Raw genomic sequence first — 26,977 nt, 5'->3', positions numbered from 1 at the left:
GTCTGCTGGGAGTACGATCCACAGCTGAGTAGACTAAGCCAGAAAGAACCTGAAGGTTATCCACAGCTGAGTAGCCTAAGCCAGGAAGAATTTGAAAGAGTCAGGAAAAGGCAGTAAAAGGAATAGCAAACCACCTCGACCAAGCAAAAGTAGAATACCAAGGTGCCAATTTTACTGCTTTCCAAGAAGTTCTACAAACATCTAGAAGAGAATATACACTCAGCCTATCAGAACTCCAGCAAGTCTACCCAGGGATGCTGGATATGCCTGCCTCTCTGAGAAAGAAGATACAGCGGGACTCCAGTCCCGCAAAACTGGAACCATACCAGGAGGTCCCTCCAGACCAATCAGATCGTAGTCCAGGGCCCAGTAGCTTCCAGAGTCCTTCTAGATACGAAAGAAATGAATGTCACCTGTTTAATAGCTAATAAAACCTCCTCTACCAAGAATGAAGTAGGTTCCCTCAACCCCCAAATTTGCTCCAATCAGCTCAGAATCCCCAACAGCAGCCTCTGCACAGGACCAGGATTATTCCTCCTATGTGGGCAAGCAGCCTACAAGTGCCTCCCTGTGAACTGGGATATGTCTAGAAGTCTTCCTAGCCCTCAGCATAAGCATTCTGACTCTGACCCTGAGAAATGCTGAAACTCTTCAGGCAGGGACAGACAAAGCCTGCCCAGGTTAAGAGAGGGGCAGCTATAGCCACCATGGCTGGGGTAGGAATAGCTGTAGGAAGGTGTTGGAGCTCTAGGGACTTTCAGCAACCACCTACTATAAACTCTCAGCCCAGCTTAATAATGACATAGACGAAGTAGCAGACTCGCCGACTACAATCCAACAGCAGATTAACTCCCTAGAAGTCACCCTCCAGAAAAGGCAGGCCCTAGACCTCCTCACTGCGGAAAAAGGGGGTACCTGTATGTTCCTAGGAGAGGAATGTTGCTATTATATAAATCAGTCAGGAATTGTAATAAAGAAAATTAAAGAAATTAGGGAGAACATAAACTGCCATGCCAAAAAAATAGAAAGTTAGAATTAGAGAAATTAGGGAATAAATCCTCAAGCCTGGCTCCAGTGGCTGCTTCCTTTCTAGGACCCCTAATTATTATCTTCCTAGGAATAAGCTTTGAGCCCTGCATATTGAGGACCACAATCCAGACTCTGGAGGCCACAGTGACTAGACAGGCCACAGCAAAAGTCCTTGCTCTTTAATAATACCAATATAGGTACCAAAACTTACTGAAGTCCAGAAGCCTAGATGACAGCCAGCTATAGCTGATGGCCTATAGCATCAAACGGCCTATAGCATCAAAAGGGGGGAATGTTAGAAGAAATTGGCAGCTATTTTAAAACATAGCACAGCCGCCCAGGGAATGACTTGTATATGACTTTTTTTTTCCTTTGCTTCTTGCTTTCCTCTGCGCGCCAGACATAACGCTTGCCCCTGTGTGCTAGAGATAACGTTTCACTTCTTGCTTTCGCGCCAGAAGTAACAATCTGTGACAGACCGCCCCTCACCCTACATAAGCAACTGCTCCCCGCTGATCAGGACCCAAAATTTGGAGACTGCCTCCTCTGGGTCCGAATGCGTAAAGGAACCACTTCGCTTCCTTCAGTGTTCGGCCTGAGTTCTTCCCGTAACAGGATGACAGCATAAAGGCAATGAGAAAGGAAAATCCAGCGTCCCTCCAGGAGGGTGGGGCAGCAGTCCCAGAAGGTGGTACACACGTCTAGAGACAGACTTCAAAGGGGGCAGAGTGAGAAGCCGAGTAGGTACGACGAGGGTCAAATAAACAGTGCCTTATTGCTCCTCACCGTGTCCGGGAAGGGGACGGGGCAGGGGCAGGCTAGCAATCGCTATCACCGCGCTGAGCTGATTACTAAAAACAGAGCAAGGCTGGGGTGCCACTCAGGGCTGGGGCTTTTGAGGAGGGGCTGAAAGATACGGTGGTCTGGGAGAATACTTCGGACACGGCGTCAAGGAAAAGGTCCGGCTCACAGCGCCCTCAGTTTCCACAACTCTCAGCTTCCAAGGCTCTGCACACAACGGATTGGACAGAGAACGGCTCTTCGCCGCCATAGCCACCAAGATTGCCTAGACACCGCAACAGCAACCAGCGACCAAAGAAAGCAACACAGCAATCATTCACGCGAATTCCGCAACGCCGTCTAGGCCCGGCCTCCCCGGCCGGAAGTGAAGTGTTTGCCCCGCCCCTGCTTCCCATACCTCGCGAGACTTCGCACAAAGTTTCCTTTTGCGTCTCGGCGACCAACATGGTAGGTTGTCTTTTTCGTACTTTCCTTTCACTGCAATGGCAGGCAGGGATCTCTACTCGCTGTGCAGCCCCGCCACCTACCTTCGGTCTTAGCCCGGCCTTCCAGATCGCGCATCGTGGGCCGCAGGGTAGGGGGCCGGAGTGCGCCCGGATCTCTGGGCCGCGTGTTCGGCCCGGGATTCACTTCTCTGAGACACGCGGGCCCGGGCGTCCTGGCGGCTCCGGGAGGAGGCCGCACGGCCCCGGGCCAACGTGTAGCCTCAGCTTTGCTGAATGAATCACAAGGCAGATCCTTGATCTTAAGGCCTATGTTTCCCTTACAGTCCGGCATACTTTGCTCCCCTGCCCCACCTTTTTTAGGCCTTAGCACCAAGCATCTTTTTCCCCACAGCCATCGAGACTGAGGAAGACCCGGAAACTTAGGGGCCACGTGAGCCACGGCCACGGCCGCATCGGTAAGTGCCTGCTTTCCATCTTGGTCGGCCTTGGGCTCACCCAGCTTGTTGCTTAGGGAGTCGAAGGTAGGTAGCTTAGAAGTGGGTTAGTAAGAGCTTTGTTTAGTCGGGTCGGATTGAGCCTGACGTTTTTTTCTTTGAGAATCTTCTAATGCTCCAGATACAGAGCGATATCGCATCAGTTGGGGGAATGAAAATTGAGCGGGGCACAGTATTGGTTGAAGGCGTGGAGTAGTGTAATAGTGCTGCAAAGATAAGTTTTGAGTGGGGTCTTGAAGGAGTAACAATGCTGAAAGAGAAATTGTAGACTGGGGACAGCATAAGCAAAGGCAGAAACGGGGAGGAATGGTTTGGGGCCGGGGAAGGCTGTTAGCCATGTGGCTTTGTAATCCTGCAGGCAAGCACAGGAAGCACCCGGGAGGCCGAGGTAATGCTGGTGGCTTGCATCATCACAGGATCAACTTCGACAAATAGTGAGTGCTTCTGAGATTGTATTTAACTGACACAGTTTGGAGTTTGGCAGGGTCGGGGAGCTGGCTCTGAACATTCTGAGAGGGGAGGAAGCCTCTTACTACCAAAAATCTATTTTGGGCGTTTACCAAGGTAGCACTTGATGTGAAATGAGAAATTTTGTCATCGAGGCTAGAGTCACGCTTGGGTATCAGCTATTGCCTTAGTGTGCTAGAGTCCTCGAAGAATAACTGCTGACCTTATTCACTGACTCTGGCCCCCTATGGCATGGTCAGTCACCAGGTTAGTGACAGGCATCAAATTGATCTCTACAGGTCTAGTTTCACTTATGCCCACAAATTAGGGGATGGGATTTTAATTATTTGTTTAGAAGATCTCTTGTTATTTCAGTGACTTAACCTGGTTTTACGAAATAAGGCTACTCTTTTTCTCCTGAAAGTCTTTGGTGGGCTTTTTATAAAGATTTGATTCATTCAACAAATGAATGAAGCAGAGCATGTTGTATCGCAGCTGTACGCCAGTTAACAATTTACACTGTACTGGGGCAGATGGCCCATAAAGATGGTGAGTATAGTTTCTTAATTAGTGAGGTAATGAAAGTGGTTGCCTTCTCTTCCCAGTCACCCAGGTTACTTTGGGAAAGTTGGTATGAGGCACTACCACTTAAAGAGGAACCAGAGCTTCTGCCCCACTGTCAACCTGGATAAACTGTGGACCTTGGTCAGTGAGCAGACACGGGTCAACGCTGCCAAAAACAAGACCGGAGCCGCTCCCATCATTGATGTGGTGCGATCGGTGAGCAAAGGAATATTTTTGCCTTTATGTGGCTTTTTACCTCTCCTCAAAACTCTTTGAGTACCCTAATCTACTTGATCTCCCACCTGAAGTCTGTACCCAGTTCCCTACTAGACGTACCTCTTGGCAAAATTTCTAGAGGTAATTCATTGGCCAAAATTGAACTCTAGTTCAGTTGTGATTGAATAATACTTGAGTAATCCCTCGTACTCATTCTTTTGGGTACTTCATTTTCACTTGAATGTTTTTCCAGTCAATAATCTCATCCTTGCTATTACTGCCCTGGTTTGCACAGGTTTCCATTTCTCACCTGAGCTATGGGCAGTGTCTTAGCTCAGCTCTCTCTGGTCTGTTTTACACAGGTCTGCATTGGGCATAGCTGTTGACCCTTCATGTTCCTTACAGAAAAAAATAATAATGTGTTTGAGATTTAAGGCCCTACATTACCTGAAGAGGGCCTTCCTCTCCACCACCTCCTCAAAAACAAAACTACACCCAAGCTTTTTTTTTTTTTTTTAATCGGAGTTCTAGTCCTTCTTATCAGTCTTAACCTCCCATGGATACAGAAATAGTCTAAACCCTGAGAGGACTTTCATTAAATATCAGATTCCCCTTCCCAGCCTGTTTACCATCCATCCAACAATTTCAATGGTCATAACTCCTTAAAGCATTGCTGGGAATGTGGTTTTTCTTTTTTGCTTATTAGATGGTAATTGAGTGGAAAAGGGGGGGGTTGGTTTTTGCCCGAGACTAGAGTCACATCCTGACAGCTGTTGTCTTGGTGTGCTACAGTTCTCGGAGAGAATTTGCTGGTCTTGATTCACTGACGAGGGCAGTCAGTGCCCCCGGTTAGTGCCCAGGTCAGAAACATACCCTCCCCAGCTACCTGATGGAGCGGGTTGCCCGCATCTTTCCTCATACCCACTAGGGAGTCGGTACCTGTCATGATGTGCTATAACCCTTTTCTCTCTTCTTCTAGGGCTACTACAAAGTTCTGGGGAAGGGAAAGCTCCCAAAGCAGCCTGTCATTGTGAAGGCCAAATTCTTCAGCAGAAGAGCTGAGGAGAAGATAAAGAGTGTTGGTGGGGCTTGTGTGCTGGTCGCTTGAAGCTATGTGGAGGGGAAATCATTAAATGCTCACAAGTGCTTTTGTCTTCTAGTCTGAGTGTAGGTTCTTTGGCACCTCTCCCTGTGTGTCAGAAACCTGCAAGTTCTAGGCGTTAAAGGTATGAGGGCCTGGGCTCCTCTGCCAACTCCCATGAGAAAGAGAGTATAGTATGCCAGAGTTAGCACCAGCACTTAGAGGCCTTGGTCTGTTACCTGACTTGAACTTCTCGTTTATAAAGTGAAAATGGTAGCTGTTGGTAGTGTGTGCCTGTGTGTGTGTGTGTGTGTGTGTGTGTAGATAAATATAAAATAGCTGAAAGGCCTGTTTGCATTGTGTACTCTGAATTTACAATGAGTAGAAGAATGTACCCTTAACTGTTCCGTGGGGCTCACAAGGGATTGACTCAGTTCTGATGGTCTTTTACAGGAACTTGATGTGTCATGTTCTACAGAGGGGGCAGAGTAATAAGGTCGAGGTGGTTCTTTGGGGTGTAATTCCTGAACCTAAGGTTTTTCCACCTGGCTCCCTCCTGGTGGACTTTAATTAACTATTCTAGTCATAACCAAAATCTTGAGATACGCCCTAGCAATCTGAATTTTAAACACAGTGGGGCTTTTACATATCAAAGTGGGGTTTGGATTATAGAAAGCCATGGGGGGGGCTGTAAGCGTCCCTATGTATAGCAGGCTTAACTTAATGTTCAAAGAATTATGTCATGAATTGCTACCAATTTTTCTTTTAGTCTTTAGTGTTTCTAGTAGAGACATGGTGTATTCAAAGGCCAGTAACTGGGTATCTCCTGCAAAAAAACGATGCCTGTTGCTTGTGTGCAGATAGGACCCTCATGGATTCAAGATGATACTTATAATTTGCTGCAGTTTTCAGAGGTCTTTCAGTGGTTTTGAAATGTTGACCCAAAATAAAACTCAGTCTAGAATCTTGGGCAAAGAAACAAGATAGCACTGAAACCTACTAAAACTCAGCTACTGGGTTTGGTTTGGTTTGGTTTGGTGGAGTGCTTCCTTTACCGCTCTGTGGGGTTATACATGGGCTGGGAACCATGGGTTTCTGTAGGACAAATCTGTCATGGTAACATTTAGATGGCACTGGCAACCATCATACATAAGGAAGCATGGGGTCAGGGGAGACTTTCTGGTTTAAATAATGGTAGTTAAGAGATGTCAGTAAGCTTTTATTCAGTTGGACAAACCATTTGGATTTGCATCCTCCATGATGGTGCTGAAGAAAGGTGAAGTGATGGGTTTTCCCTTAGTGTCTTCCTGAGGACTTAAACGTGGAAGCTATAATGCCATGGATCTAAAACAAGTGAGCAATAGATAAGGAATTACAAGACCTGATTTAAAGTTTCAGTCCTTAACTGACACTGACCTGCATAGTGTCGGTCAAATTTAGATCCAAACCCTAACAGCTGTGTGACTTAGGCTTTGGTCTGTTAGTAAAAGCTATGTGGAGTTACCTACTTGAGGATCATAAGGATTAAGTAAAATGGAAAGTATTAAGTCTTTTTGACTCTTAGTAACTAGCGGGTTTGTAAGTTCATTATGGAAGCAGACAATAAGTATCAACCTTGGTGTGAATCAGTTAACGAGAAAGTGGTCCAAGCTGAGGGAAGAACAAACATGCATTTATGAAACCGATTTGTAAAGGTTAGGCTAAGTGACTTGTTATCTGGGAGAAGAGCCTGGAGAGGCTCTAGATTAGGGACTGGGCTACATGGAAGAATGGAGGCCAGGACCAAGAAAAGGATGCAGAAGACAAAATGGTCAGGAATTGGTTACCTGATTGTGGGGCTGATCAAAAATTGCTGAGATTTAGGGGTGAAGAGGACGATCACTAGTTACTTAGCGGTCAGTGTCATTCCCAGGAATTATCGTTGGCATCCTGTGGTAACTCTCCAGAAACAGGATGGAATAATCCCCATCCCGATCCTATATGGAGGTGCAAGTGCCATTTCTTGATTTGGGATGAGCAGCTATTTGTTGAGCTTTGGTCAGTTTGCATACTCATCTACAGCTAACAGTGGGGCAGATTCTCTGATTTCTCTCCAAGCAGTAATGCCAAAGGAGGCTGGGTGACTGAAAGGCACCCAAATAAGTGAAGGGCGCAGACATAAGAGTAGCTGGAACCAAAGGCAGACAGGTTTTGATTTTAGGTTTCTGTTGAGAGTTAACACATGTCCTGTAAGCACAAGCTTGTACTGCCCATTCAGTATAAACAGGGTTAATGATGTCTTCCTTTTGTTAGGGAACCTGACAAACCGAGCTTTGTCAGGTTCCCTAACTCCCAATGTAGCCTTTGACCTTTGGCTTATGTATCTGAAAGGGATTGTAGAAAATGGTATTCCCTAGCACAATAGGTTGATGGGTAAATTTTCTATAAGCTAGAATTGCAACAGATGTCACTACTGGCCTAATGTATGCTTTGTTTTCATAAAAGCCCCAGAGCTGCAGCTATAACTCAAATTTATGAGAAGTGTCTGCCACATACAGGGCAAAATGAACTAGGTCTGATTTAGCTTTTTAATTCAAATGTATTACTATTAATCAGCTAGGCCCAGAGCAGTCAGCCTTTGGGGCAAAACCCAACCTGCCATGTGCACTGGTGGGAGTGGGGAGAGATGTGTGGTCTCCACATACACTAGAAGGTGGGAACCCTGCGGAGCTTCAGGCTTTTGCGGCTACTTTCATTAGTCTATACTGCTTGACGTACACGGCTCCCTAACAGGATGGACCACAGACTCCAAAAGCCGTTTACAAAAACGAGGCTTATGTTCCGGGCTTGCTATGGCCGGAAGCCTGGTTGACGTCGGATCTGTTACTTGGCTCAGCCACTTCCGGCAGAGGGCGGGGCCTGCCTGCCTCCTGCAGCGAGGGAGCTTTCCTCCTGGCGGGAGGTTTAATTCGGCCCCAGTTCTAGTAGGGCGTGGACCGCCGTTAGGGTGGAAATCTTCCCCTTTGCACACTTCAAATCCTGTTTCAGCCACGCTTAACAGGCGTGGTCTTTGCATACACTTTCAGGACGGAGATCTCCAAACCTGTCGGAATTAACTTCCAGTTAAAAAGATAACAAGCGCCAACTATGTTCATGGTGCCTTGGACTAAAAAAAAAAAAAACCTGCATGCACATGAAATGTTCAGGAAGAAAATAAAACAAGGAATCTCCGGTGAGGGAGAAAGGTGTATTACTTTCATATTAAAAGGTAATGTAAACAAACAGTATTTTTTTAAATTGCCATTAACTTGCCCAGTGTTAAAAAGTAGTATTTTCGTTCTAGAGTTTTCATGATCTTTGAATTTACACACACACAAATGGAATGCATTGATATGATTTGAACTCCTAACAGTACTGCAATGGCTCTAGAAACTATTGTGCACCATCCCTAGTGAGAATATAGGTTGAAGTGTATGTTTCACTCATGGATCTATTTTACCTCCCAATGTTTTATTTTGATTCCTACATTTTAAAAAACTATCGTTAGAAATGCAATTTGATACCCAAGGTAGGCTTCAGGTCTGCACATGAACTATATTTAACAAAACTTAAACTGAGCTGTGATTGCAATTACAGTGATTTTCCCGGGGTCCCAACTGCACTGACCATCATCCAGTGTGAGCCACAGCTGGAGCAGTAATGCTTTCCAAGGGCACTCCTTCAGAACACTGCCTTTCGAAAGCCAGACTCCTCATTCTGACACTACTTGTGTTGATTACTTAACTGAAAGGAGCATTTAGAAAGATAGAATAGGGCAGCCTGGCCTACTTTTAAAAAGTTACTAGACTGATTACAGGAGAAAACCCAGAGTCTTAACTCCAGAATCGAGGAGGGCTGACATCCTATGGGCACTGGGACTTATGGTGGAGGGGACAGCACTGCCTTGCCCCAGAGCAACTGCTGCAGGGCTGTCAGGAAGGCACTGCTAAAGGTCCTTGTTCTCAAAGGGGGCAGGGAGCCGGGAAGCAACTAGGAATACTAGCAGCTGCCTGCAATGACCAGGTTCCTTAACAAAAAGGAAGACCTACCTTAGACTAACTCCATTTACACGTATTCAATAAGTTGTGTGGTTTTTTCAGTCAGTTTTCATTCACATCCTCAGTTTCCCAGCACTCCAAATACTAAGTCAGGGGAGCTCATATTGTGTTTTGTTCAGAGTATTACCCCAAACTGTGTGTGTAGCTGTTGCAGTCCCAGCAACTCTGAACAGGTGTTAAGTCAGACTCCGTTGTCTTTTCTGGCACATTGTGCCCCAGCATTTAGTTACTTAAATACGTGCTATTTTATTAAATATTTCTCCCCTTTTATAGTTAAGACATGTTTAGGTAGGTTATATTATCTATGAATTTCATTTCAGGATAGTAAAGGGGAGGAATCATGGTATTTCCTACAGAAAAGGCGAGTGCTGGATCTGACAGGGTTGAGAACCATCTGTTTAGGGGTCCAGAGATCATGTGAAAGCCGAGTGTAGAAAGAAGCCCTGAGCACTTTTCATCAACCCCAACCAGGCGTCCTGGTCATCCCCACCTCTACCATCCCATGGCAGAGTCTTACCAAAGTAAGACGTTGGTACCGATGGCAGTTACTGTATGGGCCCTTGCAGTCCACTCTAAACCACTACGTGCCAGTATTGGTTGTCTGGATCGGGATGAGCACTGTGGCCACAGGAGGAGGAAGAAATCCCTAGGACTAATCTTAGGTCTTTAAGATTTTAAAGATATATAAATGTTTCTAATCCGCTCCCCGCCCCCCAAAAAAATCCTTACACCTATATATATCTTGTGATCTGATCACATCTTGATTCTTTGAAGCCACATTAAAAAAGAGGGAGAGAAAGGAAAAATAGCAGCTTTTGGAAACTCTGTTATTTATTATTAAGGAATCCACTTTTATGACGGTCAGTAAGCCCAGGCTGCGTTAACAGTGACACATTCTGGAGGTAACTGCACCCCACTTTGGACTTTCTGATTATAACCAGTCTTCTCTCCCTACCTCAACTGAAAACCCAGATTCCTGAGGCCTCAACCCCTGCCCTTCTATTCCTTCTTGGAAGATGCCAAGGCCAATTATGTAGGAGGCTTTTTTTGTTTGTTTAAATTTGTTTCATGTAGGAGGCTTTTCAAAGGAGAAGATAACGCTCTGCTTTATGAGGCAGACAGCAACCTCAGGTCATTGGAGATGTAGCGAAGGAGGAAAGGGAGCTAAGGATGGGACTGTCTCCTGCTTAAGTAGGTGAGGGTGAGGGTGGAAGAGGAGGGAAACCATGGTTCAAACCCACCCACCACTAATGAACACAGTTCCAACTTCTTGAAATGTTCAAGGTCTGTGCTCTGTGAAGGCCTTGGGTGAAAAGAAAGCCTAAGCCACCCATATGCCCCCATCCTGCTTCTTTCTCTCCTTGCTCCCCCATGGAAGGTAGTAAAGCTTTTTGTATTCAATCCTAGTTATTTCAACAGAAATAACTTCACAGAGTTACATGAAAGAGCCCTAGGCTCTCAGCAGACCTATCGGCAAGCCCTGGGTTGGCTGCAGCTGGGCTTCACTCCACCATTGTCAGGGTACGTCCGTGATGTGTTTTTTTTTTAAGGGTAAGATTCCCTTGTTTTATTTATTTATTTTAAAGATTATCTCTTTATTTTCAGAGGGGAAGGGAAGGAGAGAGGGAGAGAAATATCAATGTATGGTTGCCTCATGTGTCCCCTACTGGGAACTGGCCTGCAACCCAGGCATGTGCCCTGACTGGGAATTGAACTGCGATCTTTTGGTTTGCAGGCCCGCGCTCAATCCACTGAGCTACACCAGCCAGGGCTAGTGATATCTTAAGAGCTCCCTACTGAATAGGAGAATGTTAAGATCCACCTACTAGTGGCACCAAGGGACAATGAGAAAGAATTTTCCATCACTGGAAACAGCAACATAGAGTCTGGACAGTTGCCGAACCAGAGCAAGGTTAGGTATTTTCTAACCAAAAGACTAGTCATACACCTCAGACCACAATCCAGTTTCTAAAGCTGAACTCTTAATCAAGTACTCAATTCCCTGCATGATGGCGTTTCACCCCTGACTGGTCTACCTCAGCCTATCGCCCAGGAGAGAAAGTTCTAGACAGTGAAGCCAAGGAACACATGGGGCTCTGGGCCCAAACAACTGTACACTGTTTATTGAGAACACCCGTAGACGGTGGGAAGGAGGATGCCCTGTACCGCATCATGGCTGCCACAACTAGGAGCTGGGCCCGGAGAGCACAGGCAGAGCTGGGGGTGGGCTTCCCACGACTCACTGACCATCACCAAGGCGGGAGGCACAAGATGGAAGGCCAGGCCCAAGAGCCTGGTATCGTGCTACAAATGGAGATTGATTGACCTTTGCCCTTCAAAAACAGGGTTAGAGGAGGGGGACAACTAGGAAAAAATAGAAACTCTGGAAAAAATCTTTTAAAAATAGTCCCCCTGTACATAACAAGACAGCATCTGCTCTCCACGGCCCGAGACTGGCAGCAGGGGCCTCAGGCAGGCAGGCCAGGAGCCGTGAGGGGAAGATCAGTGGTTTGGCTGAGACAGTCAGCTGCACATCATTGGCCAGTCACCAGCACCCAGCAAACTTCATCCATGCTCGGGCAGGGCAGGAAAGCACCTGGCCCCTTGGGAATATACAAATATTTACCAGATTCTTTTTGCTTGTTACAAAAACAGATAAGAAAGCTTACAGCAGATTATTTACAAACAATATCTGGGATATCACGAAGGCAGAGGTGGCCTGGCCTGGAACGGTGGGGTCTGTGGGGGCAGAGCAGCCACAGCAGCCCAGAGGGTCCCAGGCTCGGCCCCCTCCCCAGGCTCCAGGCTCTGCAAGGCACTGAACTCTGTCACTGGGAAAGAGGCTTAATTCTTCTTGTGGAGGAACTTCATTTTGTTGCCTGCGGGCCAGAAAGGGCAAGAGAGAATATTTCAGTAGCATCTCTTCTAACAACCCTGACCCTCCCAGTTGGAGGGAAAGGATTTGAAAGACTGAATGAGAGCTGTGAGAGATCTGCCCCATGATAGGGAAAACACTCTGGAGCTCCAGCGAGGGCACTGGTATTAATCACTGTTTGGCTCATAGCAGGCATTAAACTTCTTTGGCCTCAGTTGCCCTTTAAACTGAGACACTATGATCTAACTGGCTGAGCTCTTCAAAGAGAGTGGAGGTTTTCAGAGATGGGCACTCCTGCACTGCTGGTCTTGTGCACTCCTCATGGCCTAGAGGAAAGCTCTCTTGTCCTAGTGGTCCTCCTGCTCACTCGGGAAGCAGTGCACCCAGAAGACCCAACTCAGGTAAGGATCTGTGGTGTCTTGGTTCTGCAGTTTAGGAAATACTGTGCTAAATGCCCTTGGAGCCCTTGGCTGAGAACCTTGTCTTCACCAAGGGATCTCTTCCTGTTCTGTCTATAGGCCCACTATAAATACCCACTGGCACTGGTTTGGAGCAGTTTAGGGTACAGAGCCCCCTGCCCCCTCCCTGGTTGGTGAACATCTATCTCATCAATGACAGGGCTACTTACCCAAACCTCGGAGAAACTTATTCATTCCACTCTGCTCAGTGTCTGGGAGTTCCTCTAAATACTGCTCTACTCGCTGCTCAAAGAGGCCTGGGGAAGAGGAGAAACAGGAGCAGGGAACAGAACAGTCACTGGAAGAAGGGAAGAGGAGGCCTACTGAAGGGACCCCATAAGGCACAGATCCCAAAATGGGAAAAACCAAGGATCTGCAATTATAATTTACAGGAGCATCTTAGAATTCAGACTGGCTCGTCAACACTACCATCAATGACATCTCACTGGTGTTCAGTGCCCCTAGACCAGAGGCCCTCGACACCTTGCTTCTGGCTGCACATCCCTGAGCTGCATACGGGGAAGGTGCTATTCTCCTTGTTTCACAGCTGCCCCTGGGTGGACACCTTCTCTAGTTCCTTTGAGACCACCCTACAATGTTGTTTCAAAAGGGTTTCCAGACTAATGGAAAGTATTAGTGGACAGAAGAACCCTCATGTTAGACAAAAAAATCTTGATGAAGTGAAAAAGCCCAAGAGTGAGCAGAGCTGACGAAATAACTAGAGATAAGATGACCTTCTGCTCTGAATGCACTGTGCCACCAACCTAAGGCAGAGACCTAGCTCAGTTCTCTTTAAGGGCCTGCCCAACCTTGGATTCTCAGACCACCCTCCCCCTAAATTGCTCTGTGCAGCTTTTTTCTCTGAATAAGAAGGGTGTCTGAGGAGAGGCTGGGCAACCAACGGCATGCCGCTCTTGGAGAACACTAGCCCTGCTCTCTAGCCACGTGACTGCAGCCTGTGCACAGCCTTGTGCAGGCATCTCCTGGGACAGGAGAAGGAAGCTCCCTTGGAAGTTTCTAGCAGAAGAAAAGGGACGTTGGGAAGCCTGGCCCTGGCCAAGACCCAACAGCTTCCACCACACACAGTGCCTAGTTATGCAGCCCTGCTGGTGGCAGAAAAGCTAGAGAAGAAGACCCACTGCCCCCAACCCCAGGCTCTTCTAACCTTACCCTTTGCCCGACACTTTCTTAGCTCCCTGTCTTGGATGAAGCCAGCAAACATCTGAGACTCCATAAAAACCTCGAGAAAACGGCGGATGCTTTTGGAGGCCACAGATTTGCGGAAGGCTTCTCGCTGAAAGGCCCTCTCCCCCTTCTCACTCTGGGTCAGGAAGAGGGAGTAGTGCCCAACAGTCTCCACAAAGAACCGGATAAACACCTCTGACACCAACCCATTGAGGGTATTACATTCTGGAAGAGAAAAGAAAATATTTGAGGTTCAGGTCAAGAGCCTGCCACCTCTAACTTCCAACCTCCATCTCCACGGGTGTTGTCTCTCTCTCCCCAGTAAAATTCCCAGCCAGATCCACTTGTTTAATTTAATTTAAATTAAATTAAACTTAATTATTTTTAGAGAGGGGAAAGGAGGGAGAAAGAGAGGGAGAGAAACATCAACGTGTGGTTGCATCTCACATGCCCCTCAACCAGGGTCCTGGCCTGCAACCCAGGCATGTGCCCTACCTAACTGAGAACTGAACTGGCAACCCTTTGGTTCACAGTCTGGAGCTTCCTCCACTGAGCTATACCAGCCAGGGCCATTTATCTGTTCTTGAAACTATCTCCTGTGCTCTTGAGCTTATAACTTGCCCACAAGCTGGGAGGCTGAAAACTGTGCTCCGGACATAAAAGCTGGAAAACACTTGCTAGATGAACAAAAGTGGAAATCAGAGGTCAGAGGACCCCTCCCCCACACCCTCACCCTCAGTGGTTTTCCCGGCTTCACAGGAAGAGAAAGTTCCCTCTATCTCCTCCAACATCTCTAGGCAAGGCCTGAGAAGGAGGAATAACTAGCTTCCTGTTAGCAAGAAGAGTCTTTATAGCTGTCTCATGTCTTTGGGTTTTCCTTCCCAAGCCTCCTGAGGTAGAGAAGAATTAGGGGAAAGAGGGTAGCTTTGTAGTCTGGGCCACCTGAGAAGCAGCCCCAATTTTGTTATGTTCCTGCGCTCCCTCTGATGAAATACCACAATGCTTCTCTCAGGCCTAGCCAAGCCATAACTCCCTGAACCATAACTCTCGTGGGGGGGCACGAGAATTCCAGGCTTGAGTGAGATCAAGGTGCTGCAATTGGAACCTCATCAGCCAGAAGGGTCTGGTGCACAAAAGCACCAGGGTCCCGGCCCCCAGAGGCCCAGACTCAGAGCAGAGGGAGCCTGGGACCAGAGCTGCGTGCCGCAGCAAGCCGCACTCACCATCATCGGAGTCGCTGTCAGAGTCCTGGGAGATCAGTTCGTTCTTCCTCTCCAGAGCCTGCTCCAGAGCCGCCTGTAACTTCCTAGGTAACAACGTGTCCTCGTCATCCATCTGCAGGAGAAGGAAAATCCTATCACAGCCGACACTGACCGAGCACTTACTATGAGCTTAGATATACAATTACATCTAATTCTTCCAAAAACCTGACACTATTTATCAACCTCATTCTAAGAGAAGTTGAGGCACAGAGAGGTTAAGAAACTTATCCAAGGTCACACGGATAAAAAGTGGTAGAGTAAGTGGCATTCACAGGACCCTGGCACCCTGAAGTCTCCCCAGTTCCTCCATCTTCAGCTCCAGGTGGGAAGAGCAGTTGGCTTGGGTGGGGGGTTGTGGCCCAGCCTGTTTCAGATATGAGGTTAGGCTGTCATTCCCGTCTCTACAATCAATCTGGTTCAGTGTCCACACCTTGATGCCTTGCACCCAGGAGTCGTAGTTCTGTCAAGGCCGTGTAACAGACTGTGCACTCCCAGAGGGTACAGCATAGGGCTGTGCTCTTTGTAGAGAGCCACAGGACTGCCATGACTCACAAAGGCTTTTTGAAGTTGACAACAATTGCAAACCTCTACATTCCATGGCATCCTATGCATTCTGTGTAATCAACCCCCAGCAACATTTCAAGGCCAGCGCTATCACCATGCCTGGTTCAGAGATGAGAACTCTGGCTTACAGAAGAAGCTTAGAGGCCTCTGTCCGAGACACAGTGCAAAAATGGCAGAGCCCAGAGGCCAAGTCTTTAGACTTCCAGGCCCTGTTCTTTGCACCCCAACACTGCCTTGTAGAAGTTGATGATGCCAACCAGAAAGGCAGATCCTGCTGAGGTCAAGATTTTCCAGATGGGCCTCTCCCACCCTGTCTCTTCCATGTGTATGGAACCCAGAGAGCTCCACAAGCCGGCTGTGGGGGTTGGGCAGTGCTGCTCTGGAGTCTGCGCCCCAGGTGGGTCACCTTCTGCGGGGTCCCGCTCTTACCTGTCGGATGAATCTGTCAGATCCCAGGTTCACCATCAGTGCCTGAGAAAAAGAGTCATTAGCAACAGTGATTTGGGGTATGAATCCCTGCAATGCCCTCCCCAGGCCTCCAGCCCCCCAGATTCCCAGGGTCAGATAACAGGAATAACTCCAGCTGGGGGCAGCCCATCCAGGGAGAAAGAATAAGAGCTGGGCAGAGAGGCCCAGGGGTCATAAATGAGAAGATCCCAGTGCTTTTCTCCCCTCCACTCGCCCCCCTCCCGCCCTTCCCTCCTGGGGGTTTCTTTCCCTTCTGTCCCTTCTTCTTCACCCTGCCCCCAGCTGGTTCCCCAGGTGGCCCACCTCCTCCACAGGCAGTTCCTTCAGTTTGGGAAGGGAGCTGGAGAGCAGGCCAACCAGGAAGGGGGTGGGACAGCAGACGATGTCAATCATGGAGGCCGGGAGGACAGGAATGAAGGTGTGCTGCCAGGAGAAGGGGTAGAGCAAGGCCACCACGGCATGGGAGCAGCTGGACAGGGTGCTGGTAGACAAAGAGAGACACAGTGCCTGAAGGCGGGCCCAGCACCTTCAAGGAAGGGAAGTTAGAGCCTGCAGGGGTTCTGAACTCCCTTTTATGTTAAACCTCCCAATGCTAGAAAAGTAAAAGCTAATGAGGCTCAGACCTGGTTGGGACCCTGCAGGCCAGTGAAGCCCCCACATTACCACCAGTCAGGACCCCAAGGACATTGGTCCCCAAGGACATTTGATGACTCTGTCTAGAAACAGTCAGGAAGGTATGTAGCAATGCCTGAACACACAAAGGACTCACACACCTTCAACCTCAAAAGGGCCACCCAAATACACAGGCAGGGCTGACTAGTGCAGGAACAACAGCTCAGGCCAGGGAGTACGAAGGTACAAGGAGGAAGAATGGATCACAGATTCATGGAGGGTAAGAGCTGGAAGGCCCTACAGAGGTCATCTCATCGATTCCACCTATACAGCTGGGGCCACCGATCCCCAGGGTCCGATCCCCAGGGTCCGTTTGGTCATAAGGAGCAGAACTACAACACACTCAGACTTCCTGTCTCCCAGCCCAGCGCCACTTCTGCTCTGCCCTCTATCTATCCCTTCCTCCCCTGGATTGGAAAAAGTGGTCCGAGAACCACTATAAGAGCTGAGGGGGCTGGCACCATTCTTACCATCTTTCCTCTCAGGCTTCAAAGAAGGCCACAGGTATCAGCAGGGTCATCCCTCTTGGGGCCTAGAGGGGGCTTCAGGTCTCTATACCCAGGTGCACTACAGGGCTGGCCATCAGAGCCAAATGACCAATGGGAGCCAGAAGGTACAAAAGCGACTGCACACTCCCCAGGTGTGTTGAGGGCTGATGAAGGGCACCGATAAACACAGGAGACGCTTGGCTGAACTGCCCATCTGTCAGGAGCAGAGTCAAAAGCCCTCCCCTAGGGACCCTATTATTGACGAGGGGACAGAAGCCGACAGTCAAGATCACTTTCAAGCTTGACTTTCCCACCCTGTCCTCTACCTCTGTTGTCTCCACGTATTAGCCATAAAAGCCTGGTCTCTACACGATCAGCTCCAAGTGGGGACTCCCGCCCTCTCACAACTAATGAACACCTCACCAGTCAGAAGACATGGTTCTAATCCACGACAGAAACAAATCCTCTCTTCTGGAAGGACTTCTGCATGTTCATGAGCGTTTTGTCAGCCAGTGCCTTGCTTGGCTGCCCTACCACCCTAAGGACACCTATAATGCTGCTGAGACTGAGGCAGAGACACAGGTGTGCTGGCCCTGACGTCCTTCCCCTAGGAACAGCAGCTCCCCACACCCCAAGAAGAGCCATTTAAAAAGATCTGGAAAAGGTTGTCTCCGGGCCTGGGGACACACTGATCCACACCATCTCCTCCAGTGGGCCTTGGGAGGCAGAGGGCTCTGTGCACCCCCTTGGTCCAATTGCCACAGAGCCTGGGCATGTGTATGTGCATGCACCCCATACGCACACACACACAGACATCAGAGCCAAGTCAGGGGGTCAGAGGACTTGTGGAAACCCTAAAACGTGAGCAATGGAATGTGAGGCCACACTTCTGAGCCCCGGTCGCAGTCCAGCCTGTGTGCCATCCCTGGGGCTCCCCACCCTGCCTGTCTCTGGTCAGAGGCAGGCCTGGGGCACTAGGACATCTTTGCTAAGATCCAAGAATGGCAGAACTCGAAGGGGGAGCCTGGCCAGGAACAGAACCCTGGAGCATTTTCCTCCCAGACCAGTCCTGTCCTGGAATGTGCTCTGAGGCAGCGGCAGCCACAAGAAACAATAGCTGTATTCATAGCCCTGCTGGAATTGGGCTAAGGCTGGGTGGGGGTGGCAAAGAGGAGACTCTGCCCCCCTGAGGGAATGGAACCTTCAGGAAAAGAAGCCTCAGGATCCAAGCTCCATTAGGGGCACAGAGGTCTCGCCAGACCAGGGCCTCTCAGCTGGGCAACTGGGGGGTTGCTGGTGGACAGTGAACATGGTAGGCAGAGAGGTGGTGGGGCAGGCAGGGCCTGTGGGGCTGCTGTATCTGGCTGGTTCCAGCTGCTGGCTTGGCCCCTTCACAAGGGCCTGAAGGGCCCACAAAATAGACAGGACTGTGGAATAGAGAGAGACGTTGAGGCTGTGATGGGAAATGAGGGGAAGTTTCATCTAAACCTGGAATTTTCTGGAAAGTCACAGCTTTGGTTTTTCCTCCTTCATCCTTCTCCTGGGCTGAAGTGGGGCCTGGGCCCCTGCCCCGGTGGCACATGGGAGTCCATTGGTCCTGCTCCCTCACCACCCCGTCACTCACACAGACAGAAATACCTCAGGGGTCTGGGGCTTAGTCGGGGACAAACCAGACAGGGGAGTTTTCCTTTTTGCCCGTCCTCGTATCAGCACCTGGCCAATGGCACGCGGCAGGTGGCAGGTAGTTTAACAGATACCCAGATGAATGAATTCTACCACCTTAGAGAAACTACTGCTTCCTGTGGTGGGTTCTTTAACAAAAACACAAAGTGTTGCCAAGATTTCATGCTCTCCCTGTCTGTCCCACCCCCCCACACATACTCTCTGCTATGGTCTAAATGTTTGTGTCCGCCCAAATTCACATGTTGAAATCCTAACCCCCAAATGCGACATTAGGGGGTGGGGCTTTGGAAGGCACTTAGGTCATGAGAATGGAGCCCTCATAAATGGGATTAGTGTTCTTACACAGAGCCCCACCACAGAGTTCCCAAGGCCCTGCCACTGTATGCGGGCACAGTGAGGAGGCGCCGGCTGTGACCCAGGAAGCGGGCCCTCGCCAGAACTTGACCATGCTGGTCCTTGACCTTGGACCTCCAGTCTCCAGGATTGTGAGAAACACATTTCTGTTGTTTATAAGCCACCTAGTCTGTAGTATTTCACTACAGCAGCCCGACCAGATGACACTCTTTGTTTTGAAGCATTGGCTACCTAAAGGAGTTTGGAACACCTCAAGTCCAGTGACATCCTGCCACCCCTCCGATGGCCACAACCAGACCTTGGCACCTGGAGCTCCTCTAAAACCATAAACACCAACACTTCAGACCCAGACCTGGGCTCCCTCCAGCTCTTTCCCCATTCCTCCCAAACCAGCCTCCCTGCCTCACTGACACCTCCAGCTCCCGCACACCATCTTGCTCCCTTTCCTAGTCTCACCGAGGCCCCACAACCGCTCCCCCTGCCTCCCACGCTCAGTGCACACCTAGTCCTTCTCCACAAAGCCCCAGGTGCCTGCCCTGGGTCACTGCAATCAATTGTCTTCTCCAGGTGACACCCTGGACCGGCACCTCTGTGGACGGCCCAGCGCTCCTCATACCACCCCTACCCCTAGGCAGTGCCCTGGCCCCTTCTTCAGGGCGACTCTTCCGAGGGCTCAGCACTCTCCTCAAACTCAGCACCCCGCAGAGATGGCCTGGCCTCCCCTCCAGTGGAAACACGTCCATCAGCCAGAAATCTCCTTACCTTCTTACTTTTCTCCATATAAAATATGGGGGGGGGGGAGAGGCAAAAGTAGGTTTACAGTTGTTCATATGGAAAATGCTACAATAACAAATAAACACTAATACAAGAATAAACTCTGTGTCTCACATAGTCACAACTATAAGCCTACTTTTCCCAACACCCTATTTGCACCTGCACAACCTGGGCTGTTGCTGAAGTATCCCTCCTCTTCCTCAGGTTAAGTCCTCTAGTGACTCTCAATCCTGCTGTCCTGTGTGCTCCCCAACGCTGTCCCTCAGTCGTCCTCTCTTCCCAGGTTGCTGACCTGTCCCTCTCCCTTTGGCCAAATACTCTCACACTCACACACAGGGGCTGGCACGTACCAGGGCCCATAAATACATGCTGGATGAATTAATGAATGTGCCTTCCCCCTACCTTTCACCTTGTCCTACTAGGTCCTACCTGAGCTTATCTGCCACAAAAATGACCCGGCGCTCCAGCAGCAGCGAGGCAAAGATTCGGATCAGCTGGCGCACACTGAGGCAGGTAAAAAGGCACTCGAAGTCCACATGCTCCAGCCGGGAGTCCATCGGCCGCCGCAGCTCCAACACCTGCAGGAGAGCGACGGGGCAAGTGGGTCAGGGCAGGCCCGGTGGGTGCCACTACCAGGTCCTCCACAACGTGGTGGGGCACTGGTTTCCCTCCCCACCCTCTCTTTTCCAGGGTCACCAACCTACCCCACTATGCAACAAGGCTCCATCTTTTCCACCCCTCAGACTGCAGCTCTGCTCCCCTTCGGACACCCAATCTGTAGGCCAGAGGGCTGGCTCCACGAGTGCAGGGAGATACCAGCAGGAAGCCTGAGAGCTGCACGTCAGGCTCTCAGGAAAACGGGGAGGAGAGCTGAGTGCTCTCACAGATACGGAGAACGTGGGAAAGCACAGTTTGATCTGCTGGGTCCTCCCCTCCCTACTGCCCGTCCCCGGCTCTTGCCCACCTCCCCAAGCAAATGTCTTAGCCCCGGGGCTGAGCAGACTCCACAACTGATGGATGCTCCTGAGGCCAGAAGAAGAGCAACATCTCTGTACCCCAGGACTCTCTTCTCCAACACCCCTGGAAAGGCAAAGCGGTGTCCTTGTGGCCATGTCCCCTCCCTTTCCTGCCGTCCTAGCCTCTCTCCCCATCAGCCTATCTAACCCCTGTGCCAGGGACAAGAACACAAGGGAAGGGCTGGCTGTTCTATAGCCTTGCCAGGAAGCAGGACTTTCTTTATCGGGCCAGACCTAGCAATCTTTCCTCCAAAGGGATGGCAAGGCCACTCCTAAGGTCAGTGCCATGGCACGGACAGCCACTTCCCTGGGCGCAGTCATGAGGGTGGAGGGTAGCAGATGACCCCAGGACACAGCTGGGCAGGGGGAGCTGCTGGCCTCAGGCCACACCAAAGTGCCATCAGGGGATTGCCCCGGCTTACCCTGGGCCCCTCAGCAAACGTGCCCAGCATGTACATGCAGGCCTCCTAGGGCCCAGGGTGAAAAACAAATTCCCCCTTATTGTCCTGTGCTGTCCTGTGGTATCAGAGCTCTCTTCAGGAGCCTTCACCCACATCATCTCACTGGGGCCTCAGGGTCTAAGCAAGTGAAGTTCTAACTCTTAGCTCATTATTCACCCCTCTGAGCCCCAGAGAAGCAGCAAAATGGGCACAAGTCACCCTAATAGTCTGTTTATACTGTGTCTCCCCAAAGGATGCTGAACTCCCAGAAGACTTGGTGCTGGGTATGTAACAGGGGCTGAGCTAGAGTTCCCCCCAAATAGAGAAAGACCCCATAGCTAAGGCTTGGGGGATGAGGGAAGTGGAGCAGGGCCCTTGAGAGTTACTTTGCATATCTGAAGAACTTGGCTAGTGTTTTACCAATGTTAAGTGGCTGTGCCTGCTCAGAGCGGGGGAGATGGAGATGGGCATGACTCTAACCCTGCACTTGACGTAGCCAGAGGGGCTAGCTGCACAAGAGAGAGCAGGAAGGCAGTGAGCTCTACGTCCAGGGACCAAGCTGCTCTGGACTAACAATAGCAGCCAAGAAAGGCAGAACAAACCAGACTACTGGCAGGTGTAACCTAGTGTGGAAGGAGTCAGAAATGGGATTACCAAGGAAGATCCACACTGGAACTTAAACAGAGGCAAGGAGTAGCCCTGCTCTCCTGACCGGGTAGCTGGGGAAGGAGGAGCCTCTTGGCCATGGAGCAGCAGTGTGGGTTCTCTTGGCCACAGGTTTGAAAGAGTGCAAAAGGATTCCTGGGCCCACCATGAGGACACAGTTTGGGATTAAAAGCAGGAGCCTAGCTAGCTGAGCACCGATGACTGGAAGTAGCCAGAATACAGACGGGAATCTGCCCAGCTAAGCTACAGACTTCTATTTCTTTTCCCGAGAGACAGTCCTCCTGACTGGCCTAGTTTTGCAAGGAAGACAGGACTGTGTGTTTGTGGATGTTTTTAGGGTTTTTTTTTTTTTTTGGTTTCTAAAGGGAGGGCAATTTAACAGCAGAATTCCACTATTCTAAGCCTGTATAACTTTTTAATAAATAGGTCCTTTCCTTTTCATAAGACTCGCATTGGGGTCATAGTTCTCATTGGTGGCAAGCATTACAATCCAAAGCAATAGAACCAGGGGTTGTTACAGGTACCCCTGAAATGCTCAGTGCGTGTGGGTTGAAGGAATCCCACATCACAGTATGCCAGGGACCTCTGCAGTGGTCCTATCTTTGCCAGGAGAAACAGTGAGGTGCCCCCACCCTGCCTCCTGAGAGCCTTCATGTCGTCCAAGAGGCTCTGCTCTGAAGCTCAGAGCCCCAAATTCCTACCACCTGAGGGGCTGGGCGCCCTCTGAGGAGTGAGAATTCACCCAGGCAACTCTGTGACCTAGGCCTCTTCTCATTCACTCCAGCCCTCAGGAGGTCCCACTCCAGCAGGGCTAAACGAGCCTCATCTCAGCCCAGGAGACTGGTGTCAGGACAGAGAAAATGTGTGATTAACATCTGCAGAGGGGCTGAGAGGGCTTTGAGAAGGCGCCGACCTCACATGGGGCAGTGCAGGGGCAGGGCAGAGCAAGGTGCTCACCTGCCTGCCCAAGGAAAGAAGAAGGAAAGTGTCTTCTGGGAAAAAAAAAAAAAAAAGCATAGTTCAGGGATGGCAAGCAATTCAAGTCTGTGTGATGAGAAAGGAGGCCGGTAAGGGGGCCGGGGCCACGGGATGGAGTTGGCTGTCCCACCCCCACACCACTCAAGAAGCCTCAAGTCCCTCCAAGCCAGGGTGGGCGAAAAGAGGCTAAGAAAAAGGCCTTAAATGGTATTTGCCATGTCCACCAAACCCAATATTTCTCTAATGAGTCCCTCTCCCATTCTCTGCAGCAACTAATTTATTTCTTCTTCCCTGTCCTAGAACCCAGCACCCACCTCTCATTCTCAGATGATGACCTTTTCAATTCTGAGAAAACAGAAGCCATCAGAACAGAATCCAAACTCTACAAGCCATGGCGCTTCCCTGGCATTACACAGATGTGCCCTTCTCTCCGAACAGAAGCTAGCCCCTCCCCGGATCCCACCCACCTCCAGGGCCTCCTCCTCCAGGACAGAGGACTACCCTCTCCCTTCTGCTTCTTCCTGGGTGGGGCCATTCCCACCGGCATCCAATCACCTTCACAAACTCTCCCCAGCCCACATTCCCTTTCAACTGCTGTCCCCTTCCCTATTTCTCTCCACAACCAAGCCTCCTGAAGAGGTATCTACAGAGGCTGTTTCCACTTTCTCACCCCTCATCCATTCTCTCTCAACTCACAGAACCCAGGCTTCTGGGGCCCCACCTCCACTCTCCTGAAATCCACTCTCCTGACCTCTCGGTTGCATCTGATTGCTCCTTCTGTCTTGAGATGCCCCCTCCGCACCCCTCGGCTTCCCAGCCCCACCCTCTCCTGGTACCCCTCCTAGTCTCCCTCCTGGGCTGCTGGTCCCGCTGCAGGACCTCTGAATGCCGCAGTCCCTCGGGACTGAGGAGGGCTGAGGCCTGGGCTCTCTTCCCTACCTACACTCTGTCACCAAACATCTTCTCTTGGGTGTTTCAGGCATCATTTAAGATGCACAAAATTGAACTCGACCTCCTCAAAACCTGCTCCTCCATCAGGGGCTCCATCAACTTACGCTGCTGCTCAAGCCAGAAAGCTGGGAGTTAGCTTTAAAATCTCCCTAAACTAATTCCCTATTTCCAATCAAACACAAAATGCTCTTGATCCTAATTCTCAAACGCATCTCAAAACCAACCACTTCTCGTCTTTTCTACCACAGCTTCATCCAAGCGACTACCGCCCCTTGCCCACACTACTGCACTACAGGGACCCTCCTTTCACTCCAGTCCCTTATCTGCAGACTAGCCAGGGTGAGGTTTTAAACACTTATCTCAGATCTTATAACCCCTCTTCAGAGAACACTGAAAATCCTTACCATGGCCTCACAGGCACACTGTGATTGGACCTCTCCACCCCTGCTCACCACCTTCAACCACCTTGGCCTTTTTCCACACACATTTCCCCAACCTTCGCTTTTGCGTGCGTGGTTCCCTCTACCTGGAATAACCTTCTCCCATCATACCCTTCCCCTTCAGCCTCCCTCCTCTCACTTCATCTAGTTGACTCTACTTCCCTCAGGGCCCTCATAAAATGTCACTTCCTTGAAGGAGCCTTTCCCTGGCCCCCTAATCTAAAGCAGATCCCTCATTACAAACTCTCACTACTGTGCTTTCAGTTGGCACTTACACACTTAGGAATTATCTACTTACATGTAGAAGTATTTATCTAGCATCAGTCTCTCCCACTAGACTACAGACTCCACAAGGACAGAGCTGTGCCCTTCTTTGACTTTAGGACTGTGCCCCAAGGTCTGGCATGACCCCAGACTGTGCGTGAACACACAGTAACCATTTGGTGAATGAAGAAGAGGGCAGTGGCGTGCAGAGAGCTGGGCAGAGAGTCGGCAGCTCTGTCACTCCCCTTTTCGGTCCGTATTGATGAGTCCATAAACACGGTGAGCAAGGATGGGGCCACACTCTGCACCTCCTGCAGGCTGCACCCGTGGCTAGGCAGGCCAGGCTCCCACCCCAGTCCCTAGTCTGAGAGAAGAGGCAGCAGAAATCCCTACCTCATTGCCAGCACCTGGCAGGAATGTCTTCACTTTGATGGTCTTCCCAGGAGCAGGGAAGGGCGACTCCATGAGACTTCTCATGAAGGGATAAACCAGAGCAGCGGAGATCCCACGCCGTCGCTCCACCTCGTCTAGGACCTGTGCCCACCACCAGCAGCCCAGAGAGAAAGAGTGTCAGGGTGCTGCCCTTCCCTCCTATGGGCAGAGAGAGGGCAGCTCGGCATCTGACCAGCCTAGTCCCACCTTTCAGGGGCTTCCCACCCTCCCTTCTCATCTCCCTTGGCACTCAGTGACCACTCTGCCCCCCAACCAGTCCTTGCCTCAGACGCCAAGAGTTGAGTAGCTAGGCAAAGGAAATACCACTTGAGAGTCAGGTCCCTGGGCCCTTGGCTTCCCCAAGGTGGTCTCTATCCCCAAGAAATCTATCTCTGCCCATGGCCCAAGGTGGGCTATGGCACTAGCAGATACTGCTAGTGCAGGAGCTGGGGCGATGCCAGCTGGCTGGATGAGGAGCCAGGCTTGGGAATCGAGAAGGAGCCAGAGAGCTCGCTTGCACTTGCTCTTGCATGCTCTCATTTTCTTGCCCTCTCACTCACACACACAGGTGGTTTTCTCATCTAAGCTGGCTGCAGATGCTCCTATGGGACCTGTCAGCTCGGGGGAGGGGGAAGGAAGTAAGCCAGAGCCCTCTTACCTTGGAAAACAAGCCGAAGCAGCCAAGGCGGCTGATGACACAGTATACCTCTGGCAACCGGGGCCCTTTCCCGCTTGGCTGGGTGGGGATGAGGAGGAAGAAGAAAGAGACACAGACACAGAGAATGCATGATTACTATATCTGGTTCCTCTTCCTTGGGAGCTGAGAACTAAGGACTGCTCTTCTAGAGGAAGAAGGAAACCCCCCTCTTCTAAACCTTCATTCACCAGGCCCCAAAGGAGAGGCTGCTGCTCTTGGGGGGCAGGCTTCAGCAGCCTCTGGGGGGCCTTGCAGTCCAAGGTGCCAGGTTCCTGCAAAGCTCTTCACAGGCTTACCCTGCTCCCAGGAGGACAGTGATGGGCTCAAAGAACAAAGCAGTTTGGCAGAGGCTATAGTATGATTTGTGGATTTATATCCATTAGGCTGGGACCCCTAAGAACACCAACAGTAACAAGAGGAACTTGTGTACATTCTTAGCAGCAAGCCATGTAGTCTTCTGTCCCCCCATCAGGGGACATTCTGAAAAACATTCCTTTTCTCAGTTGCTCTTTTCCCCTTTCATTGATCTGTTCCTATTGTAGGAAGGCTAAATGGTAATAGAGAAGGGAAGTAAGCTACCATTTACTAAAAGTTTACCAGCCTTGACCAGGTAGCTATGTGAGTTAGAGTGTCATACCGATATTCAAAGATTGTGGGTTTGATCCCTGGCCAGGGCACATACAAAATCAACCAATGAATGCATGAATAAGTGTGACAACAAATCGATGTTTTCTCTCTCTCTCCCTTTTCCTATCTCCCTATGTCTCTCTCTTTCTCTCTCTCTCAAGCCAATAATTTAAAATTAAAATTTTTTTTACCATATCTGAGTCCCGGGCTTGCTACATTACTGAGGCAAACCTATGAGATAAGCACTATTATCCCCACTTCATAGATGAGTAAACTGAATTTAAAATATTAAGCTATCGCTCAAGATCATGTATCTAAAAGTCATGGAACCAGGAGTCTGTTTTGGCCTCCAATTTGCAGTTTTACCTCTAAGGCATGCTACTTTCCGACAGGAAGAAAGAGAAAAGGGCTCAAAGACCCAGGATAGAGATATGCTACAGAGTAGAGGAGAACAAAGAAAATAAGAGATTTAAAAGGTGGGCAGCAGGAGGAGATGTGCACCAAGAGCTCCCATGTCTGGAGCGCCCAG

The 26,977-nt window shown here is 49.9% G+C and overlaps 2 protein-coding genes and 2 non-coding genes across 11 annotated transcripts in view; 3 read left to right on the top strand and 1 right to left on the bottom strand.

The window, feature by feature from the left end:
* The first annotated feature begins 2,205 nt into the window (after positions 1–2,205).
* Positions 2,206–5,360, top strand: RPL27A (ribosomal protein L27a). Its single transcript, XM_037050135.1, has 5 exons — positions 2,206–2,277; positions 2,668–2,731; positions 3,129–3,204; positions 3,823–3,997; positions 4,977–5,360. The coding sequence occupies exons 1-5, from the start codon at positions 2,275–2,277 to the stop codon at positions 5,103–5,105; spliced, it is 447 nt and encodes a 148-aa protein (XP_036906030.1). The 5' UTR covers positions 2,206–2,274; the 3' UTR covers positions 5,106–5,360.
* LOC118989834 (small nucleolar RNA SNORA3/SNORA45 family) lies at positions 3,367–3,497 on the top strand. The gene has a single exon (XR_005067104.1). It is a non-coding gene; the product is annotated as a small nucleolar RNA SNORA3/SNORA45 family (small nucleolar RNA).
* Positions 4,741–4,870, top strand: LOC118989833 (small nucleolar RNA SNORA3/SNORA45 family). Its single transcript, XR_005067103.1, has one exon. It is a non-coding gene; the product is annotated as a small nucleolar RNA SNORA3/SNORA45 family (small nucleolar RNA).
* Positions 5,361–11,249: 5,889 nt separating the features above from the next.
* Positions 11,250–26,977, bottom strand: part of DENND2B (DENN domain containing 2B) — a 160,770-nt gene continuing 145,042 nt past the window's right edge. For 7 of the 8 annotated variants that reach the window (XM_037050129.1, XM_037050128.1, XM_037050133.1 and 4 more), the window contains 9 exons: positions 25,783–25,860; positions 25,086–25,226; positions 20,367–20,515; positions 16,270–16,447; positions 15,928–15,969; positions 14,896–15,007; positions 13,658–13,897; positions 12,658–12,744; positions 11,250–12,033 (listed from right to left, as the gene is read on the bottom strand). In XM_037050129.1, coding sequence (XP_036906024.1) covers positions 11,999–12,033; positions 12,658–12,744; positions 13,658–13,897; positions 14,896–15,007; positions 15,928–15,969; positions 16,270–16,447; positions 20,367–20,515; positions 25,086–25,226; positions 25,783–25,860 — 1,062 coding nt within the window. In that variant the 3' untranslated portion in view covers positions 11,250–11,998. The remainder of the gene's footprint in view (positions 12,034–12,657; positions 12,745–13,657; positions 13,898–14,895; positions 15,008–15,927; positions 15,970–16,269; positions 16,448–20,366; positions 20,516–25,085; positions 25,227–25,782; positions 25,861–26,977) is intronic. The other variant, XM_037050127.1, reaches the window with a different exon arrangement.

The sequence above is a fragment of the Sturnira hondurensis genome, unplaced genomic scaffold (genome assembly GCF_014824575.4).
Source record: "Sturnira hondurensis isolate 20B ecotype Veracruz unplaced genomic scaffold, ASM1482457v3 Scaffold0006505, whole genome shotgun sequence".
Lineage (NCBI taxonomy): Eukaryota > Metazoa > Chordata > Mammalia > Chiroptera > Phyllostomidae > Sturnira > Sturnira hondurensis.
This window is presented reverse-complemented; position numbering and strand designations above follow the sequence as displayed.